Consider the following 24,349-nt stretch of genomic DNA (forward strand, 5'->3'; position numbering starts at 1 on the left):
TATTCTACTGTTCATATGAATGAAAGGGACTTTCATCTGAAGCTTAATTAGCAGTGCAGTTGTTTAAACTTAGTTTTTTGTTTTACTTTCTAATAGTCGGAGCTGTGACCCTCAATAGTTGACTATTTCATTAATTGAGCTACGGAGCCTTATTCGACTGCAAATACCACAATTGAATCATAGCAGTGGCGGGAAAATTAGGTTATAAAACAATGGATAATTCTATTTGGGCTGTATGCTGATGCTGAATGTCTGATTTGACCTGGTTTCTACCAATAAATCGGGATATATAGCCTATTTTGGTAAAAATATCAGCATAATAACAGCATCAACATAAGGCTACTGTTTCAAAATGTCTCTAAATTCAGCAGAGGATAGAGCTGCTTGCGGCTTGCCTGTCTCTCTTTCTCGTTGACTTTCTCCTATCTTCCCTGTAATTTTTTTTCTGTCTTGCGGATTACTACAATGTTTGTAAAACGGCAATAGGGCCAAGAGTTCTATTTTCAGCTACGAAAAAGCAAGCAGGCTAAGACATCGTGTTTGTCTGTCTGTCTGTCTGTCTGTCTGTCTGTCTGTCTGTCTGTCTGTCTGTCTGTCTGTCTGTCTGTCTGTCTGCCTGTCTGTCAATCTGCTCTGTTTCACTAATCTGCACCTACACACAAACAAGACAGCCATGTCCTGAAACAACGGCTAAGCGAGGCTATCGCAGACAACAATTTGGGTGGATCAATGAGGTAAAAAAAAGCACTCTATGAACTGCCGATAGCGTTGCATTGTGGGTAATGTCGGTGTCAGGTTTTTACACGGACCAAGAATGCATGGAATTAAACAAGTTGATATCTCTGGTTCTTCTACATCAGTTTTTATCTTTTCTTTAAAAAAAGGAAACTATCCATTGAGAGTGTGACAATGCTCCAGAAGCATGATGCTAAATGGAGAACTCTCATTTGGACAGAGGATCATGTTAACTATAATGTAATAAACATTATTTTAATAAAATTGCACACTTTATTAAAGAGCTCTCCCAGGTGCCTCTGCATCAGAGGACATCCTATTCGAATTCACACCGTATGAAAAACAAATAAGGTAATGCATGGAACCTCACTTTTTTTTTTTATACAATCTGAATTGTTGTTATTGTCCGGTCTAGTTACTCTTTACACATCCTTAGAATTTCTTTATGCAAAGTTTTTTGTATAGATCATCAAGACACACGCACGTCGGGAGTGGAGAACAAACACAGTTGCTGTTAAATATCCAAAGAAGAAAACAAAGCTAGCTCAGAATTTGCTTTTAAGCCTCAGCCATCTGGACGAAGTCCTCGATTTTGGGAAGGTGCTGGGTGGTTTTGCACTAAAACTGCAGAGACACTATGTTCATGGCTTTTTAATGAAGAGTGCTAATGTTTGTCAGGCTCTAGGATCAATATTTTGCTGATAAATTTGACAGAAATACAATAAAATAATATCACTTGATTATGTGTCATGTTAGCTAGCCAGATCTGACAGATGCACACAAATTCACCTCTTAAAAATCACTTGAAGTCTTCAGCAAGATGCTTTATTTCTAAATACTGAAAACAAACGTGTATAGGCTATGATAGCAGACAAAAAGTTTTCATCAAAAAGTCTTTGTACTCAGCGGCATGCAGGACATAATTCATCCCTCTGTGAAATGACTACTACATCCCTTAATTCAACCTCTTTCAGTCCAAAAACAGACTTGTGTGGGACAGCTCTGTGAATGACTGGACATTTAGAAAGCATTTACATTCTGTTCACTCACAGATCTCTATTCTCCCCCACGTCCGCTCTGTTCCCATCAAAGCTGATGTCAACAAGCAGCATCTGGCTTTCTTCCCAGATCAGGACAGAGGGACTGGAGAGTGCCGACGGACGTGTCAGCACTGAACCGGCCTCCACCGGGGAAGAAAAATCTAAAGATTTTTTAAAAAGTAATGAAAAACTTGTTTCTGTTTGGATTTACGGAACGGGTTTTTGAATTAATTCCTAGCCCCACTGAGCTGTAACTTGATGTCTCTATATAACATATTTTTGGGACACGCATCCTCGGGGCGTGTAGCATCTTTGCCAGGAGACAGCTTCAATCTGAGCCTTCAATATGAAAGGCATTCCATATTAAAAACCTGTCTGAGGCTCTGAAAATCTAAGTCTTTTAAAACTGCTGCCTGTATCCCAGAAGAGGATCAAATTACCAGTTTTCATGACAATGTGAAGAAAATACAAGAGTTCTGACAATGGAACGGAACTTTATCTAAATGTGTTGATTGGATGGGCTTATCATAGTCCTGTCAGCCACAGAAACCAGATCCCTTTTTTTTTAATTTGTCAGAGCATTTGATTCATTGATGTTGCTGTTAAGATGTAAAGAGAATTTCAACGAGGGAAAAAAGTTTCTAAAATACATTATGTACCAGCACTTTAATCAAACTACATCCCAATGTCCAATTCAGTTTTGTATCTTTAGTTTACTGACACAGTCATACAGTCTTAAATATTAAAAAGATAAAATGTTATACATCACAGGGACTCATAGAGGTCACAAGGTGGCAGAGACATCTAAGCTGTGTTATTAGTGATACTGAATGGGGACTAATATGAGAGGACAAATTTGACTCTCTACACTGGCTCCGTTAAGTTTCAAATAGATTGTAAAATGTTTTTTCATTCATACAGTTTTCATTCCATAAATTTCCCATTAATTTTATTGTTTTACTGCCTCTATGCCTTGTCTGTTTTTTTCCTTTGTCTGTTTTTTTTCCTTTTGTAAAGCCCGTTGTAACATTGTGAAGAAGGTGTGCTATAAACATAAAGTTCAGAATAAAAAAAAATTATTGGACTTGAACGATATTGTTTCTCCATAACAGCTGGATGTGCAAATAAACGTGTTTGCTGACTAGTCCATTTCATAAGCTTTGAAAGATGACAATATGTCATTGTTGTGTTTCCGCTGCCCCCAAGTGGCCCAAAAAGTTATTGTAGGTTTAAGAAATCTGGAGACCCTAACCAGGTTAAGGAAGTGCATGTAAACAGACACCAGGATATTGGTATTAGCACTAGGCTCAAAGTATATCCTCACGGAACTGCTAGCATGATTGTACACTTGTTTTTTAATGCCATTTCCACATCACCTTATATTTATAAGTAGGTGAAACAAACATTTAGAAGAGAAATACGTTTGATAAATCACATCTTTGTTTTATGCATGTTAATGAAAACATATGCACATGTTAAATACTTTCTAAATGAGACTAAATAAATGCATTTAGGTGGAGTTAACAGGCTCTTTGGAAAGAATTCAGCTAATTGATTTGGCGACCCTGATCAAATCTCCTGCGACGCACCTTTGGGTCCCGTCCCAGTCTTTGGAATGACTGTCTTAGACTTAAGAAGACAAAGGTTACACCTGCACACTTTAATGCCACAAAAGTTTAACAATGATATTGTTTAAATCCTGGATCTTGATCAGGTAAGATAGGTGACTTACATCACCCAGAGGAAACTCACCTACCGTCCTCACACTCAACTCAATCAAATCCCTGAATCACCTGAAGTACTAAATACAGTATGTAAACCTTCTGTAATTTGTCTCGGGCAAATAAGTGCACCCTTACCCAACCTGGTAACACAACTACCACAAACACACAAAGTTTCCTGTACCTGACTCCTGAGCATGTGCTGAGAGCGACCCAGGACTCTGGATGTCCTCTCACATGTCCGTGGTAGAAGCAGTGATCCTGCAAGAGAAAATAACTGCAATCAATACTAATTTCATACATATTTATGAACACTAAAAAAACACTATAAAATCTGCGCAATATAAATACACTGTGCAATACTATAATTACTCTGCCTGTATATATAATATTTTTTAGTTATTGTGGATTTTTATTTTTTACTTATTTACTTATTTATAATACTTGTTTTTTTACTATGTCTCTTGTTTGCACTATCTCTATGCTGCTGTAATCCTGTAAATGTCCCCACTGCGGGACTAATAAAGGATTATCTGATCTCATCTTATCTTATTTTATCTTATATTTCATCTGGAAGAACGCTTTTTAAAAAGCTGTGATGATGTTTATGAAGACATGCCTCTGACCAGCCGACGGTGAATCGATGCTCTGCTGGATTGACTCAGTGCGAGTGTCCCTAAAGCAGACCGAGATCTCCCATTTCATGGCTACAGCTGCTGACTGTATCTGAATAATGATGGATCAATACCGCTCGCTTTGACAGCGCTGATGTGGAGGTTGGTGCTTGGCCAGATGTCCTGATGAGGATGTGGAGAAGTTTAATAAGAAGAAGGCCGGCTGCTCAGGGCAGTGGACGACCAGCATGGCTTTCTGTTTTTTTCCATGTGTGTCACTTTCAATGTCACAAGCTGCTGAAAATCATTTAGGAAACAGCAGAGAGCAGCATGGAGGCCAGTGAGTTGTTACCATGGTAACTTCTTTTTTAATACCTGTAACTTATTCAGTCTCTTTAAAACTCCTTTTATTATGGATCAATGTTGGAGCTCTGCTTTGACGGACACGGACGGGATTAGAGGTGACAAAGAGTCCCGGAAGTTGTGCCGGAATAGGCGAAAATGTTTGTAATTGTAGCCTCAACTGATAAAGGCATTATTTTGGACAAAAGGAACCATTTAATATTTACAATTCTCAAAATAAATTATACATTTTGCTCTTTGTTTCGCTGCTGTACTGAAAACATTCCTGTTTTTGTGTCCTGTTACACCTCTAATAAACTACAAACAGAAGAACCAAAGACTTCTGTTCACTTTAAAGAACAAATGCATCACACCTTTCATGATTTCTAAAAGCAACTCTGCCTTTGGACCTGCTGTTAATGTTGAAAAGGGATTCATCACCACAAGGTTGAAATTATGCCCTCATTCAATGTTGGACAATTCCAGAGTCTGTCAGCTCATCAGAGATCAAAATGATCTCTGTTAGAGCCAACATACAAATCAGTTGTCAGAGAGTTGTCCCTGCCAACCCTCAGCACTTAGTCCAGAGACAGGTAGAGGATGTGATGTGGGGGCGGTCCAAGAGATCCTAGCTGCATGGGGAACCACCTGTCATCTGTGAGGGCTTACTGTGCAGAAAAGAGGGATCCCATCTGCATCTCAAGCTGTGAGACCACAGTTGGTATCAGACGTGTTTGCAGAAGGTTGTTTTAATGTAAAGGGAAGTTCACTTTGTTTGACCAGGTTGTAACAAACACATTTGTCTTTTTTAAGGCCCCTATGAATCTTGGGTTTTCGCCTCAACTTTTGATCTTGTGGACTTGTGAAATATTATCATTCATGGCGGTGTACAAAGTACATAATACAACTGAAAATAATCCTCCTATATGCCTCCCAATATGCAGCGAAAAAAAAATACATGTTGGGCAAAATGGGAAGACATATTTTATCTTTTCATTTTCTGTCCAGTCTCAGCATGGGAAGATATGAAAATGTAATGTCATGGCTATATGATGATTATCCCAAAAATCATACTAAAATCACTTTTCCTTTTATGTAGTTATTAAAAATATTTGACTGCATCACAGATCGGACACATTTATTTATTGAAATAAATACAAATTATAATTCTCTTAAATAAGGTAATTATATATAACAAATACAATATATATATATATATATTTATATATATATTGTGAGTCAGTTTCTTTCTTTCATAATAATTTCTACTTTTTGAATCAGGCCCTATTTTTTACTACCAGGAAGCAAGCGACACAGCTTTTTCAAGTGTTGCTTGTGAAGATATTCACAATTATTCCAATAATTCAAATGAACCACGTTCAACCTGTTGTGAGTGTTTTTATTGTGATCCGAGATATAATCCTATGTCGTCCTATCCCTTCTGCAGACCTGCATGTTTCCACAACATGCTGCTCACCTACAAAGCTTGTCCAAACCGTCCTGTGACTAGTCAAATAAGCTCTGAGCTGACTGCTGAGCAGCACAGGAACCACAAGGAACTGAAATGTTAAAAAATGAATAGATAATAAATAACGTACAAATTGTGTGGACAGAAGAAGCTTCATGTTACACTTGAGTTTCCTGCTGCTCCGTCCATCTCAATGTCACAGACTCACACTCACACCGCCACAGGACTGTGTGTAACATAACGCACAGCATGCAATAGAGTGGATTCCTTCATTAAATATCTACCAACGCCAGGATTTAACTGTTAACTGACCTTGTGAGCTTCTCTGACAGTAGTGAGCTGTTCACAGTTCATATAATGAGATCTTTTTGAGAGCAACAGCAGATCTCCAAACCTCATATTTTGTTATTTTAAGGATTGTTTAAAATCTTAATTAGGAAATAAGGACAAAAGAAATGATTGAGGCTTTTCAGACAAAAGAACTATACAAAACTGTACAATTTGCAGAATTACAACCACTGCCAGTAGCAGCACCATTATAAGCTTAATCTACTGTCAGTTACATTTTCTCTGTTGCCATTAAATTTATCTCAAAATGTTAACATATATGTATTACATCATCTACAAATGACAATTGCTTCAGCGTTAAGGGAATGTATTCAGAAATGAATCAGTTAAAACTCACTGGAAGTCCTAGACCTGGACTCCCAGTGTGAATGGATTTTGTGTTGTATGTTCAGATGAGGTACAGAGTGGAGACTTAGGATCGGCCACCAGACAACCTGCTCACCCTGGACTGGAGATGAGAGAGAGGACTACTTCACCTCCAATCTCAAGGTACCTGCCACATCACCACCATTCTGCCCTTCTGAGTGAGCTAGAATTTCTGTCAGGTTAATTCTGTCTGTGTTGCATTTCTTACATACTGTAAACTACTGGATGGCACAGGTCGGCTCACCTACATCAGCTAGGGACTACCATGAGAGGTCAGAAATAGCCACACAGGTCCATCCACCTGCAGCAGCGGCTGTGATTCGACGCAAACCCTCCAACCTGATCAGAGGAGCGTGTACAATAAAGATGTGCTGCATGGAACCAGAACTCTATCTGATCTCAGGTCAGATAAAGTTAGAAAGAAGTCTGCGATGTGTTCAGAAGAGGAGAGGGGAGAAGATTTATACTGAAGCAGGTTTTAAAAGGAACAAACAATATTTCTCTGCGGTGCTTACAAGACATAAGTGTGTCAAAAATCTGTCTGTTGACTTCAAGAACCTTTAATGGTTCCACTGTTGCCTGGTCTGCTTAGCAGGCTTTAGTTTTTGTTTTTACTGGCTCAGTTTATAATAAAGAATTTAACTGAGCATATCTGATCCTACCATACATAATTATCAAAAAAAATGTTGTTAAAAACACATTTAGTATCAATTTGCTTTGTTCACCAATCATTTTACCAATAACCATGTTAATGGGTTTCAGTTGTATTTACTGTATACCCATTTTAATATCCTAAAATTAACTCTCTTTGATCCTGGAAGATATATCATTTTTGGCTGTTGTAACAGTTTTCATCAGTTACCATAACCATCTATAATGGAGGTTATAGTCAATTTAAAAAGTCGGTTTAACTTACATAAGTCACACATCTGACAACCACCGACAAGGTTTTGTTCTACAGATTTAGAAAAACCTGTTTCCAGCTTTGAAATTATACAGGATTTAACCGAAAGCCCGGATGTCCCAGTTTTCCAATAGCACTGAAACGCAGCATGCAATTGTAGATCAGTGCGGAGAGAGAGAGCGTGAAAAGAGACTCAAAACTCAAACAAACAAATATGACCTAATCAGCTTTCTGAGGGCAAAAATGATCAGATTTTTTTTTCATTTGTGGATCATGTAATACACACATGTGACATTTTGAGATAAATTTCACTCTGTACTTCCCACCCTTCAATATCTAAGCATGTATACACATTTTGATGATTAGAATTTTTTTGGGACTTAGATGTCTTCGGGGATCCTAGGTGTTATTTAGGGGGTTTGAGACCTCCCAAGATCCCTCGTATTCTGAACACCGTTTTTGTCTGACATATTATAGAAGCTTTAGACCAAGCATGCAGGCACCCAGCAAATGTTTGAGCTCCTCACCTGCACTTGAACAAACTTCCAGCCCTCAGGGTCAACCACTGCAAATGAATCCTTAGCACCCTGATTTATGTGGCCAACACTGTACTTTATCATATCTAAAAAAGTGTCAGATAGGAATAACCAGATATTAGATTTGACTTCACCGCAAACACAAAGTCTTTAACCTGGTGGATTGTGGGATAAAAGCTCAGTGAACCGTGTCCAGCTGTGGTTGGCTCAGAAGTGGAGAGAACCTGAATGAAGTACAGAACGAAGAAAATCAAAGACATCCAAAGGACACATCCTCAGTTACCAAATTAATTGTTTCTGTAATATAAGATACAAAGTATTATGACTTATCTCGGTGCTGTGTGGGGAAGACGGTCTTCATTATATTTATATAAATTACAGATTTCAACGTCGCTGACACTGTTTTTCATGAAACAATCACTTTTAGCTGATATCCCACCACCTCTCTCTGTGTTGAGCCCTGTGGTTCTTCTCATCTGGAAGCTGTCCCTTCATGTCACACCACCTATCCATCAACCCCAACAGTGCCTAAAAATGTATTTAAAGTTTTTGCACCCTCATTTTGGTGTGAGCTTCAGAGACACTTCAAACCACATTATTTCATATGTGTGCAAGATTTTTAAAGCAGGATTAAGGATTATTTGAACACTGAATAAACATTGTCTATTCATTGTTTGATGTCATTTTCTGTTTGTTTTAAGTCTGTTATTAGTGCGTATGTGTGTTTTATGTGTGTGGGGCTACGCTAAACAAATAAAGGTTTAATAAATAAATGATAGAAAGTGATTTTTGTGATAGCTGAAAACTTGAAATTATTCATTTTGATTTATTTATTTATTGTATTGTATATCTATGCTCTGCGTAAGTTACAACCCTCAGTGTTGTAACGCAACACATTAGACACTAAAAAAAACTTGTGACTAACTGATTATTAAGGTGGAGTGACGAAGCTTAGATGTTCCAGGCTCTCTTTATAATACTCAACAAGCTACAAATGACTGACTGTCATTTCAGGGCACTTTGAACATTCTCTCTGATGTGATCAATTTAAGACTTGTGATGCAACAGAATAGATAAATGCTTTCACCTGTCAAACTACGTCATGTTGAGTAGCTCAAAGTGTTTTTAGTCAGTAAAGCATCTGCATAAATACACTGGCACAGTTTCTTTAGAACCTCACTGATGATTGGTCTGGTCTGATAAACTTATCACAGATAAAACTGCACAGCAGAAACACAAAATATATCTTTGAGGTTTGGAAGCAATGTTACATCGTTTGTCAAACTGAGAGTACTGACAAGTTGTAATGTTGTAATGTAGAATATCCTGCTCAGCACATATCATGGCAATAATAACAGCATGATATAACAACATAATGTAAGAAGGTAATGTAACAAGGTAACATAACAAGGTAACGTAACAAGGTAAAGTAACAACGTAAAGTAACAACGTAGCAACGTAATGTAAGAAGGTAATGTAAGAAGGTAACGTGAGAAGGTAACGTAACAAGGTAGCGTAACAAGGTAGCGTAACAAGGTAGCGTAACAAGGTAACGTAACAAGGTAACGTAACAAGGTAACGTAACAAGGTAACGTTACATGCTAACGTAACAAGGTAACGTAACAGCGTAACGTGACAGTGTAACGTGACAGCATAACGTAACAGCGTAGCGTAACAACGTAAGGTAACAACATAAGGTAACAACATGAGGTAACAACGTAAAGTAACAACGTAAAGTAACAACGTAGCAACGTAATGTAAGAAGGTAACATAAGAAGGTAACGTAAGAAGGTAACGTAAGAAGGTAGCGTAACAAGGTAACGTAAGAAGGTAACGTAAGAAGGTAACGTAACAAGGTAACGTAACAAGGTAACGTAACAAGGTAACGTAACAAGGTAACGTAAGGTAACGTAACAAGGTGGCATAACAAGGTAGCATAACAAGGTAGCATAACAAGGTAGCGTAAAAAGGTAAACCAACAAGGTAGCGTAACAAGGTAGCGTAACAAGGTAGCGTAACAAGGTAGCGTAACAACGTAACGTAACAACGTAGCGTAACAACGTAACGTAACAACGTAACGTAACAACGTAACGTAACAACGTAAAGTAACAACGTAACGTAAAAATGTAACATGACAACAAAACAATGTAAAATGACAATGTAACAAGACAACTGAACACAACAATATATCAACGTTACATGACAATGTAACAGGACAAACGTAACAGGACAAACGTAACAGGACAAACGTAACAGGACAATAACGCAACAAAGTTACTAGCGTGGATAAAAAAAACGCTTCTAGCTGACTTCCTTACATAAAATCATGTAACAAGCATATTGACAACATACTTGTCCTACCACATAACTCTCAGTAACGGTTGCTCTAAATACTAGGTCACTTGCTCTGTCCCTCGCTTGTTGTACTAAGTCACTTTGTTCAAAAATCCAGGTTCCTTTTCCCAGCGCGTGCCAGCAGATCGATTGCTTGATTCCCAGTACTGCATTCTGCCTTGTCTTGACACTATACATCCTTGTGTACCAGAAACCCCAAGTGTGAAGTAGACCAGATTAACAGTTCTCGAGATATGAGAAGGACAAACAGACAGACAGGGATTCATAGGTCATTCCTTGGTAATAGGTAATTTGATGTCAAACTCTTTACTTTTACATAATAGGGATTCATTGTACTAGTCAGTTCCAAAGCTAGTAAATGTGGTACAGTGAGAGACTCGCATTACCTAAAAAAATTGAAACTAAGAGCTAGTAGCAGCTCAGAAACTACACTAACCATTTTTTATCAATTCAAGAAGTTATTCATCCCCCCCCTTGTGCCACCATATCCATCAAAATGTTAAATGGTTGCATATGTAATATCAAATATAAGCAAACAAAGGTTTTTGTGATTACTGATGTTACAATGCTCCTTGCACCATGACTCACTATATTACTAATTCCCACATACACATTAACTGAATACACACTGTTCCTTTAAAGCTGTTTCACATGCGGTGCGATGCAGTTGTGTGTGCATGTTTTAGAGTTGAAAGCTACCAGCGTGATGCTGCTTCGAGGCTCTACAGTGGTCTCGTATTTCGTTCTATTTTCTTTAACACATTCTCAACCTGGCTGACCAGCACTGCTCCCCCAACTGACACACACAGCCTGTCTGACACATGGCCGACAGCGTTAATGAAGTGCTCCGTAATTTATGCATCAGTAATAGCTCCGGCCTTTTGCCTCTATGACGTCTCCCACGTAGTCGTAAGAAATGTGATCAGAGAAAAAATTCCACCGATTTACAATGTAGGATCTTTTTTGTTAAACGGCTGGGATTTTCTTGCTCTGTAACTCTCGTTCCTTCAATCTGTTCAATCCGTCACAACTGATCTGTCAGTATTATTCATTCAGTATGGTCTTTTCATTTCAGACCCAGCCACATACCCCTCCCATTTCACTGATTTGCCTCAGTAGTGTTCATACAGGTAAGCTTTCAGTAGTCAGTTGCCAGGTTGTCTTTTGAGAAAGCTAAACTTTACAAAATGACTTCTACAAAGTGAAAACTATTCCTCCTCCTTTAAAACACCCATCACCTTCACAGGATAAAAAAGAAACCTCAGCAGCTTGGCTTTTCCTTTCTGTAGTGACAACAAGCGCTGATCTATTTATACTGCTGTCGTGTTGTTTGGTGCAATTCCACCTTACAATATTTTGTAACACAATACATTTTACTTTAGTTGAAACAAATATGTATCCAAGACGTGCTGTGCTTTTTGTTGGTATATGAAGATAAAGAGATGCACTCTTTAACTCATCTCCACATTTCATTCAGGAACACATGATGATGTCAGGACTGCTTTTCCTCATTGCGCGCTTTTATGAAATCCCTGTTAAAATGTTACTGTAATGTTAAATTATTGGATTAGTAATTGTACACTTTATTTATTTAACCTCACTTCTTTCAGGAGGAAAATCTTGGACTAACAAAGTGAGTTAACAAAGACTACTAGTTTGCTAGTGCATATTAATGTTTAAAAAAAAAAATTCAAATTGCAATAACAATTTCCATTCCTTTGTGCGGGATGTATTGCCAAAAAATAAAGATTTAAGGATCCAATTTCCATTTTGAATGTATAATATATATTCATCTTGCTGCTGCTCAGGGCAGACGCCCGTCAATTACAAATCCCCCTGTAGAGTTTAAGCGCCAAAGACTTCCTGTCAAGACTTTATTATCACTCATCATCTGTTATGATAAACAATTGTCTGCTTCACTTGTCTCTCCTGATTGAAATAAATGTTTCTAATGGTTTATTACATAAAGAATGATACGATTTTACAGAAATGACCTGGAGGAATCCTGCCATCATACAAAGAGTAATTTCAATGCGTTGAATTTGGGACATAATACAACTCTCACAGGAAAGTTCACCACATTATATGTGGACATCTAGTCAGTGCAGATGGTAAATATAGTCCACTGAATAAATAAATTCCCCAGTGCATGTTAGGATGAGCATCAGACTTTGAAGCACATTTTTCCCAAAGATGTACATTGGCAAAGAGACGTCTGTAACTCAGCAGTAATTATTTGGAGGTAAATCAACTTCCCAGTACGAACACTTAAAAAGCCCCTATTTAAAACATTAGGTCCTAAAAGGCGAATCCAGAGTCATCTTCCTTCCTCCGTTCATGTTAGACTCAGCAGCTGGGAGGCCGGGTAAAGAGAAATGTTAATGTGTTTGCTCAAAGGGCCCATAGATGCTCACTGGAAGATCTGGATAATTCTATAGCCAGAAGTTAAACTTTCCAAGTGGCGAGTTTGCTACATCTGATAAGAACACAAACTCCGGTTTGGTCTCATTGGCGGCTCTAACTCATTCTTCAGAGGGAGACCAGATAGTTAGCAAATTACAATGACATAAATCACCCCAACATTGCCCTGCTGGTCTTTGTTGTATTTATTTGAAATATTATTCAGTGGTAAGATCACAGTTGTATAAATCTCTGCGTTAAACGAATCATAAAGGATTATTTCAAATGTAAATCATAAGTGATGTAAATCATAACTGTCCTTGAAATATACAATCCTATTTCATTTCCTTGAATTACACATGAAATGCCAAATCACATATATACAATGAAGGCTTGAAGCCTGAGGATACGGTAGGTATGAAAGACTATGCCAAACACTGATATCATTTAGAGTGTTGAAGGAATAGGACATTGGTTTAGGGTTAAGAAATGACTGAAGTCAATAAATGTCCTCATTAGAAACAAAGCGATAATGGGATAAAAACCCTTAAAGAAGGAGTGTGCTACTGAGCAGCATTTAAATAAGAGGGGGGAGAAGAAAAAAAACTGCCTACAGACTTGCTTAAGCCTGTTGCTTCATACTTACAGTGTAATTGCTGTTGGCTACAGTCACCGGCTGCCCGTCTCCTGTGTAGAAGGTCTCTGTAAAGTCTGGACCTAACAGCTCGCTGGGAAAGAAAAAGAAAAGAGGAGGGTGTGATTAAGTAAGATGTTACTTTTAAGATCCATGTGCAATTTAGGTCTTAGCAGCAGCAGGTAGAAATAGGACAGAACATAGAAAAATACAGCCTGAGGTCATGATGACATAAAACTCTTCTTTTACACTCCAGGAAACCTCGTCTTTATCCATTTGGAGCGCTTGCTGTTGAGGTCCAGTTGGGTGAAAGTACTGTTACATCCATCATAACCAAAGAGGCATAACACATATATATATATATATATATATATATATATATAGTTTATACAATTTATGACTGCGACACTACAAATCTAATCCAATGATGACTGAAGTTTTTTTTATCATTTTTGTTATCACTAGACATTTAAAACTTCACCCCTGTATATATATATTTTAAAATCAGTGTTTATTTTAAAATAGATATTGTATATATCACAATATCTATTTTAAAATAAACACTTAAGGTGTGTTTACATTTAATCATAATTTAAACAGAACAGAAATCTGTTGCCTACTATGGGCCGACACATTCAAGCATTAGGGGCAGACCAAAGCGGTGTTTTCCGACTACCACTAATGACATTATCAGGGGTACTCTTGTCTTGGCCTTGGTAGCTAGATGTATCAGGTGGAGCAAGACGCATGATAAGATGCTACTTACTGCATTATGGGAAATGTAGGATCAAGCATTTTAGGCGTTTGCTACATACTAGGAGCTAAAAGCCTCTTTATTATTAAACATTTTTTATTTTTTTTAATCTGTCACTTGTGAATCCCCAAATCTGCGGAAGGGCAATTTTAAATCACTGGAGTGCCCTTTCAATATGTAATGAGTTAATCATAGAAAGAGTTATTATACAAGACCGTAAGTGTACATTATTCTACATAATATGACTGACCTTGAAATTCTCTTTGGCCGTCTGTGTGGTACTTTGGTGCCCAGCACAGAACAAAAAGGGCACAGGTGGGAGGAGAGGATCAAACAGGTGGGAGCTTCATTCAAATGAGGCAGCACAGACAGGTCTGTTTTAACTGCTATTCTTCTGAGAAACATCACATTACTGGAGCATTACAGCCTCCTTTACTTAAACCTAAAAAATCTGTGGTTCCTGTTTTATTATTGAAATGTATCACTTTAAATGAAATGATTTAACCCTTAACAATGTGAAATACAGTAGAATTGAAATTATCATACAAACTGCTCCACCAAATGTAATCTAATATATAAGGTTTAGAATATTAGCTTTTAGTTGAAGCTTTAAGATATAAAACACGTAACATGCAATTTCTTAAAATGTCTGACAGTGGTGAGGCACTTCATCACTACCATGCAAGTAATGACAATAATTAACCCTAAGTTTCGCTTCTGGAACACAGGGTGGCCATTTGTAGCATAGCATCAGGCAGCTTCGACAACTATCCGGCTTGGCTCCACAGGTCACGAATGGGTTTTAGCTGTTCTTTATTTCCAGGTTTGTTCTGTGGATTTGGAGCTGGTCATGATACAATGTTATGCAATAGTGATATGTTATGCAACTGTGCCGATGTGAGGGTTCCGGGACAGAGGATGTCGCATGTGTACAGATTGCCCTCTGAGGCAAATTTGTAATTTGTGATTCTGGGCTATACAAAATAAACTGAATTGAATTGAATTGATAAACGTTGCTTCGTGAGGTTGGACGAAGATATATGTTTATAAAATGTTACGCTTCCATGGAAAAAAACAGTTAAGCTTACATTAGCTTTTTAATGATTTTAAATGTGAATAAAGACCTACCCGGTTTACAGGGACAGTAACAAGCCTTAATTTCATTGTCTTTTGTCTTGAACGGCAGGTGATGTGTTAGTTTACTTTTACACTGTGATCTGTAGCTTAAGCTTCTATCTTTATCTTTTTAACTTGTTTTCACTGCTGAGTGATTTTTTTCTTGGATATACCCTTCAAACACATTTTGTAGACCCTTCGGTTTGCTTCTCTGAAAATGCTTTTTGTTTTCAAAAACTAGATAATATTACACAGGGAGTGCAGTTGGTGACAGTGTGGGTTCTATAGTAACAAAGCTCTAACAGCTTGACGGAAAAACAGCGGGGGGCGGGGCTTACACAAGGGTCAATTCCCTGACGTGTGAAATCTCATTCTAGCTCATACTACACTTTCACACTGAATCTGTGCTTTGAAGAAAGTGCCTAGTCAGACAAAGCTTCAATGATATTCATAGCTTCTCTCTTTGCTTGCTGACATCCCTGTGTGATTTTCTGATATTGCCAAGTTTGATTGCTAAAAGCATAATCTCCTCTGAATGAAATGTTGGATCAGCAGGACCAAAGTCTTTCATGTTGATTGAGTCGGGCATTGATAACAAAAAGAGACCGAGATGCAAAAAATATATATACATCTCAATGCCTTCACTGTGATTGTATCGAATTTGATTCATCTGTTAGTTACTTATCTCATGCAAATAAAGTGCAGATAAAGAAAAGTTTGGTCTGACAAGATAAGAATTAGCATTTTTGTTACTGTTCTGCTGAAAGGCAGCTTACAGAAAGGCACAAAAGAGAAAGAAGAGAGATTGTTGCTTGATGTCCCCTAAAAGGTCACCATACAACAAAAAGCATTGGAACCAGTGAGAAGAAAGGTAGAAAAGGTGATATTGTCATGTCTGGGGACGAAGGAGTCCGTACTCAAATGCCAAGAGGTTCCTGGATGGGCGCATCAGTGTTATAGTTGTATGGATAAGTGATACCACGAGGACGTCTGGGCTCATTCGGCCTCTGCGTGTGGCTGAATTACTGACCAGGCAGGAGACACACTCCCTGAGCACAAATGAGCAAACGGAAGACGGACATGAAAATTGTATTATTCATTGAGGGATATCGTAAAGGAACATGATCCAGCTTTCTCAACCCTTTTACTGCAGACAATTTGCCCTGCTATGTAAAAAGACTGCCTTACGTGGTAGTCCTCTAACGTTAATTTTGATTGAAGCTTGTGCACAGACGGCAGTGTGTGAAAAAACAGCTACACCTTATTATGCACAGTATTTACACAGCATTTTCATCAAAGGGAGACAGAACAAATGGCAGATTACTTTCATTGCAGGTGACTGTCTTTCAAGCTTTAAGGATGGTGTAGAGGCAAAGATTAAAGTCAAACATCTCCTATTGCTTAATTAAAAACTTGCAAAGGATGTGATTAACTGGTGAAAAATAAATGACCTTTAACGGTCCTGGAGAAACACAACAGGCAAAGATCAGTGTGTGTGTTCAGGGTAGGTCTGAAATAGCAATCCAAACTTGATTGGTATTTCAGGCTAGCTTTTTAACATGGCCAACAGGTTCTGGAGCATCTGCTATTTAAGGGTGTAGCTGATTGGCAAAGATTCATTATTCTCGAGGCTCTGTGATGAAAGATCCAAACATGACCTTGTCACAATTCCACATCAGCTCATGTCTGTGCTACCATCCTTGTGGAAAGTGTAACCGAGGCTTAAAGAAGGAGTGACCGTCTGATCATCGGTTTCTAAAGTTTCTAAAATGTTGAACGGTACCCCCCAAATTCCACCACTGGAAATGGGGTTTCAGAAAAGAGCCTGACCAGTCCACCTTATCTCAGCTGATTAGCTACAGATATATCGGCACATACGCTGTCCAATATGTGCAGATATGTATTTATCAATATTAAAAGGAACTAACATATATAGCGGAGAGCACTATTACTTGCAATATAGTGACAATAAGATCAGTATCATAAGCAAGCCACAGTTCTCTGCAAAGACAACCCAATAGCTCACAACATAGAGGTGAAAAGCAAGAAAATTAAACTTCAGTAAAGAAATCTAACAGCAACCTCACTAATAGTTAAAACTATAAACCAGCTCAAAATACACCACATAAGCAGCCATTTTCTGGACAGACACATTACAAGGACTAACAAAAAGCCTTTTGGAACATGAAACAGCAAACTTAACCAACTACTCGGTCTCTACATTCTGAGGGGGCACAGGCTTGTCACCACTAGCTTAAGCATAAGGCATTTTACACTGATTAAATTAGCCTAGCGGCTAGCGGTCTTTCATATATATATATATATATATATATATATATATATATATATATATATATATACATATGTGTGTGTGTGTATATATATACACACACACACACACACACACACATATACATATATAATATATATATATATATATACATACATACATATATGGTAATGGTAAACTGAAGCCTCAGAGTTTTTTTGTGTTTCTATATTGTGATCAGTATGTCAGTGTCAGTGTTGGAGAGTTTTTTCACACTTCTGCCGGATGAGGGCACGTGTGGAAAATTAACATTAGCTAATATTGTCCTCCCGTTCACTTCCATTCTATGCAGTCCCATCAGGTGCAGAGCCAATTCTCATCTTTGCATCCCGTGGAGTTCAACTTTGGTGAACTTTGACCTGCAAAGCTGCAGCCTTACCCAATAGCAAAGGCTTTGTTGTAGACCCCACTTGGCATTGCCCACCGCCTCCGCATGTGATGAATCAGGAATTAATGTCTTTGAAGACTGTTCTTTCACTTCCGCTGTCCTACTCCACTTCTGGTATTATAAGTAATTTGTATTATATGTATATGTTACTATAGTATATAAGTTAAGTGATCATTTGTTAGTGTCACATTGCTTGAATGAATAGAACACATATTGAAGGCTTCTTCTCGCTTGATGCCAAGCATAGTTGGTATCCAGTTGAGTTACTGCTCTCCAGAAAATGTGATGATTTTGTGATTCAAGTTTATCAAGTTTATCAACCTTACCATATTCTCGTGGTTGCTTCTTCTCCCCCATCTCTTTAAGGAAAGAAAATGTGCAGATCTTACTCTGCCACATACTGCGTTAAGCACTATCGTCTACCATGAATGCTCATTAAATAACGTTCCAGTGGCTGTGGAGCATCTCATCAGCCCTGATACTGAATAATTACACAAACACACCCAGCCCTTCTCTCTCTCCCTCAGAGCGGGGTCGAACGCTGTGTTGCTTCCAAGAAGAAAAGTAATGGGCTCTTTCAGGGGCAGAAGGAAAGCAGACAGCCAGCCTGGCTCTGGTGGCCTGATAAAATTTGCTCTAATGAGCCGGCCGAGAGAATAAACAGCTGGACACAGCTGTGTGTGTGTGTGTGTGGATGTACTGTGTTTTATACCCATGTTCTCTCCTCCTTTAGGCCTCTGATTGGTTAGCAAAGCTCCTATATCTTGGTGAAACAAGCTATAGGCGAGACCACAAGGTGAGGGGGGAAGCGAGCAAATACGAGCCATAGAGGTGTGATGAGTGAATGGAGCTGAAAAACCAACGGGGAGGCTCACATCTTGTGCTACAAAGACGTTGCTGCAGAAATCCCCTAGGTGGAGATCAGATGCTGTTTGTGTGGGATCCTTCAAGAAAAAACAACAAGAAAAAGAGCTAGAGGCACATTCAAGGTTAAGGTCTGGTGTGGCTTTGAATAATCATTAATTCATTAAATCTATAAAATGTGAGAAAATATATTAAAACAAAAACCCATTCAACCTTTCTAGAACCCAAAGTGATAACTAATGACATAAAACAAAAGAGAGCACATAATCCACACATCTGTGAGGCTGTAAACAGTGAAGGTTTGTCAATTTTGATTGAAAAGAGTTTTGAAGCATGACTATTTCACTTTGACCAAAAACAAAATCAAATAATAGTTTTCTTACAAATAAGAAAAGTGAATAAAGGTTAATATTTGGACTTTGTTGCCTTTACTATAGTACAGCCGAAGATAGGCAGGAAAAGGTGAGAGGACTCATTCTTTGTACATAGGGCACATGTTGCACATGGGTGCTGGAGAAAAACAAATGTGACTGAACTTTTTACTTGTGTCCATATTGTGCAGTGACAAGTGCCAGAAGCATCACAGATGATTCTTTCATCAAAGATTTTACTGTCCAATACTTTGCTTCGATTAAACTGCAGACTTGTGGACTACCCTTGCCTAATTGCTTGCATATGCTAACAGTATCCTCTTAGCATTAAGGCATTAATATCCAGAAATTGACTGCCGTGTGGTTTATCAATACTTAGTTCGGTAAGTCAAGCATCACTTGCTCTATAAAAGGTCAATGCTTGTGGATGTTTACTTATTGTATTTTCATTTGAAACAGACAGGACCGCTGGAACACCACACATCCTGCAGATTTACTAAAGATAGACCCAGTGGCAACAGTCAACAACACACAGACCTCTCCTTTGTCTGTTTGAAATGTGAGATAAACATATTTACCATCACCAGACTTCATGAGCAAGCACAGCCCAATGCTGAGTGTTACAGGCGTCTCTAAACAAACACGTCACATGTAACCGTCCTGCTATCTGAGATTTCAGTCATGCCTAAGGGCTGCTGGGACTAACAGGAAAACAGCGAATACCAGAGTCACTGAATGACTCCATTGAAGTGAAGCTTCTCATTATTGTACTGAGTTGCTAAATGGAACTATCACATGTTGAATATTAAAATGCAGTAAGAGCTTGAGGCGTAGCTGCCCTCAGTTGAAGCTTTCTGGAGGGTTGCAAACAGCACAGCCCTGCTGACGTTCAAGGTAAAGGTAATTGCTACTGTACCGTAGCTTGTTTTTAGCCAGAAAGTTTTTTTTGACCAGGAGAGAATATGTGCAGATGTTTGCATCCTACAGTACAACCAGAGAGCAGAGAGACGGAACTTCCACTTCCCAGTGAGCACCAACCGGGATTTCAACGTTGATTTCTGGTTGAAAACTGGGTGATATTGGGTCTGAACGTCTAAGACCGAATTTCGCCGTCTTTTCAACCGGCTAAAATGCGGTTACAACATCAACGTGTCACAAAACACCTATTTGTTTGAAAATGTTGATGATTTCTTCCGTTGTAGGTTGAAAGAGAGATGATATTGCTTATTTTGAACGTATTTCTCCAAAGTCATATTACGCTGGTGGTTGAAATGTGGTCTACACAGCGACGTGATTTAAATGCTTTTAATGTTTCACATAAAAAGGCATAAATAAGGAACTATAGACGTTTTGCTGCCAACAAGATGCTCTCAGGACAATCTTTTTTACTTTTCAATGTCAACATTTTGAAAGAGTGGGGGGAATATAACTTGGATGAATAGAAAGAACAGGAAATGGGAAGTATTGAACCCAGCTGCAGTGCCATATTTTAAGAGGAATGACGGGTGCAAATAGGAAGGCCTTGGGCACCAACCTTGTGGGCCTGTCAAGCACAGCTACTATTTTAGTTCATGAATGTGCAGCAGCCAAAAAGTGCAACAGTGCTGGGTGAAGGGGGATATAGATCAGAGTTGTGGTGATTTATAAATACAGTCAGCCAATCACATCACTGGTGTCATCCCTCTGAACCAGTTGGGTCAATTACAGTGCTGATGACGACAACAGCTCAACAACTGAAGAACAGGCTTCTCCGCTAAATAATGTCGTTGTCTGGAGCACACTTTTTAGTTCCTACTTACTCCAACATGCTAACTAAGGAGCCCACATAGAGGGCAAACATCCCCAACGATCTGGTGTCAACGTTGGGCACATCCTCGATCTCAGCTATCCTCTGGTGTGGCTGTCCATACTGCATTCGTTGCCATGGAGTCAGTAAAGGGATGCAGTAACTGAGGGAGTCAGCGAGTGATCAATAGGGCATTTTGAGTATAAATACTTAAATCTCTCTGAGGCATCCCCAGGAAGTAGATTGTCTATTCTCAGATGGTTGAATACTTAAGGGTTCGGGTGGTATTCATGTCCAAGGGACACTTTTTGCCGACTGAGATTTTATGTTTTTCACTTCTCAGTTATCGGGTATAGATGCACTGATGCATACACCTCATTCATGTTGAACTGAAGAGAATGCATGACTGATACTGGGAACATGTAGCCTGCAAAAATATACACGCAAGGGTTCTTGAACACCTCAATAAGTAAAAGGTAAAATCCCTAATTGGACACACATCCAACCAACAAAAACATGTAAGACCACATCATAAAATCTCCTCTAACACATTCTGAGAAATACCTTCAAACCCTACATGGTCTCTTAAGTCTGTAATCTGAAGACAATCTTGACTAGTATTGACTTTGATCTGTCTCTGTGCTTCCTCCTGGCCTTGCCTTATCATCACTGTGCTAACTGCTCTGTGGAAGCATAAAATAACATTAAAAATAAAACAGAGATCATAAATAAGAAAAGCGCAGAACTTCAGAGTGGATTATGGAATCACATAGTTTGCCAAAAAAGCCTCACCTCCCTTAAACTGCCCACAGTGGGCAACTGTGACTCAGTGGTAGAGCAGAGGTTCAATCAGAGGATCGATCCCTGGCTCCGCTGCTCCATGTCCATGTGTCCTTGGGCAAGACACTTAAACCTAAAATGCTCATGCAGGCTGTGCAATCGGTGTATGAATTGGTATTTATGATTAGCTAGTTCTGATAGGTCTTTAAGTGGTCAGACTAGAATAGCGCTGTACAGTCCATTTACCATTTACTAGGTTTGTGCGGATTGACGATTGAAGGGATGATTGACTGACCTACTGTGCATTAAGAAAAGTTTTTGGTAGAGCAGCACGTTAGCCAACTGAGCCCCGTTTATCAGCACAAGTGACTTTTGTGGAGGGTATTTTCAAATCCTTAATTACAAACCAGTTTGCCGTCTCTTTCTCCATGGATCTGGCACCCCTCCTCTTCGTTCTCCACATGCCTGCTCACCAATATTTTGCCCTGTGCCCAATAGGAGTAGTTAATGTTATGGATAGGGTTGTTTAATGTGTTCTTGCATTCAAATATTTGATTGAGGTTTTCAAATGAAGCTTTAAATGTCTTTTGTCATATGATTTCTTGTTATTGTGGTTATACAAATATGAATGATGGTGAGAACAGGCCTCCCTTTATGTGCAGTGAGCAGAAGAGCAAAGAGTGTTGTTTTGACCACAGTGAAAATATTGTTTTTGAAAGGCTTATCACATATCAATTGAAACTATTGTTGTGTTAGATTAAACATGTTGGCAATTTTGTAAATGCTTTCATCTATCTTTTTTCAATGAATGTTGACTTTTGGACTAAGGACTGAGTGCCGTGTTGCTCGCCATGTGTATGTTGCGAGAGTGACTGAGAGAGGGAAGGAGAAGGACTATTGCACACAATGTTTCTGTAAGTTATTAATAAAAAATGTCAACGTTATGAATGAAGCTTCAAACTATTTGGGCAAACCCTAGCTATGAATATGATTTGGATTGTGATATTAAAGACCACGAGTGACCAAAAAGGAAACAATGGCCCAACCTTCACACCAATCAACACCTCTAAAGCTTATCACATTTTCCCAGAGCCAAGAATGATTACTTCAAATTGCTAATATTTCAAACCCCAAAGTACTTCATTTACTTTCAAGGAAGAAAAGAAGCAAACCCTCACGTGTGATTAGAAGGAACCATTGGGATTTTTTTTTTATGTTAATTTATTAATCTGCCAATTGCTCTAAAAAAACACACACAATGACTGTAAATATGATTTTAATTCACAACAAAATTCAACCAAATCATGACCACCATTAACTCCCAGACATTAAAATGTATAAACAAAAAGGATAAGGTTTGAGTTCTCTTATATGTATTTTTAAGAACTGATTTAGACAAATAATCATAGCAGAAGTCATAAAGGAAGCGGGGACTGAGAGCTGTCACAAACTGACTCCACTTGCTCGAGTTGCTGTTGTCTTTGAACCTGCCTTGATGCTGAGTAGCAGGAAGTGTCAACGCTACCTTGGTGCTTTAGAGTTATGCATCACTTCTGTGAAACACAGCAGCTGTGTTCGTGTGGTTAAGGCAGAGCGCTTGTCCCGTAACCACAAGGTTGGCGGTTTGAACCCCTCTACAGTCAACATGCCGAGGTGTCCTTGAGCGAGACACCTAACCCCAAGTTGCTCCCCGGGTGCTTCTTAGCAGCCCACTGCTCCTCCGGGATGGGTCAAATGCAGAGAATTGTAATTTCCCCATTGTGGGACTAATAAAGGCTTAATTATTATTATTATTATTAAGGTGTGCCACTGCCTCAGCAAGGCTGAGGTTAGCCACAAACCCTGACACGCTTTATGAAACCTGTAATGAAAAACTGTCTTCAAGTTGTGATAGGCTGAGACACATGCAAAGCTGTGTTGACCTCAGATAATCTAGAAAAATCACCACTTACACCCTTTTGTAGAGTGTCATTAAGCAACCAGTTTGTTTATTCAATGTGAAAATACATTTAATTATGACCAGATTATGGAAAATAAATGACTGTCTTTTGTGCCGTTATGTGTTCCCAACATTTCATGAATGCAACAAGCAACTACAGATGTGTTGTTATGTGAGCTTTTAGCAGTTACGCTATTAAAATCACTGTAAACCACAGTCTCAAGGGTTATTTAGGCTTTCATTTTGAACAAATAGCAACATGCAGACCAGTGTGGGTTTCTTGTTGTCATGTTCCAACAGCTTGTTTTCCGACCAACAGCCCCAATCCCAGAGGCTTTTATTTACAACAGAAGAAACCAGCAAATCTTCACATTTGAACAGCTCGAAACAGTGAATCGAACGCTTGACATTTTTGCTATTGTGTTATTTGATTGTGCCAAATGATTGCAAATACTTTTATGTCAATCGACTTATCAATCAATCTTCTTATTGTATCAGCTCTATTCTGTGAAGAGATCAAAATGGCCGGTACCAATGCATTAGTTGGGCTCCATTAAAT

General features: G+C 38.7%; 1 protein-coding gene across 1 annotated transcript in view; it reads right to left on the minus strand.

The window, feature by feature from the left end:
• adam19a (ADAM metallopeptidase domain 19a) overlaps nucleotides 1–24,349 on the minus strand; it is a 161,000-nt gene that overhangs the window by 49,461 nt on the left and 87,190 nt on the right. Inside the window, exons 4-5 of the mRNA XM_054601327.1 lie at nucleotides 13,476–13,557; nucleotides 3,681–3,757 (exon numbers count right to left, since the gene is read on the minus strand). Of these exons, the coding sequence (XP_054457302.1) occupies nucleotides 3,681–3,757; nucleotides 13,476–13,557 (159 nt within the window). The remainder of the gene's footprint in view (nucleotides 1–3,680; nucleotides 3,758–13,475; nucleotides 13,558–24,349) is intronic.

The sequence above is a fragment of the Anoplopoma fimbria genome, chromosome 7 (genome assembly GCF_027596085.1).
Source record: "Anoplopoma fimbria isolate UVic2021 breed Golden Eagle Sablefish chromosome 7, Afim_UVic_2022, whole genome shotgun sequence".
Classification (NCBI taxonomy): domain Eukaryota; kingdom Metazoa; phylum Chordata; class Actinopteri; order Perciformes; family Anoplopomatidae; genus Anoplopoma; species Anoplopoma fimbria.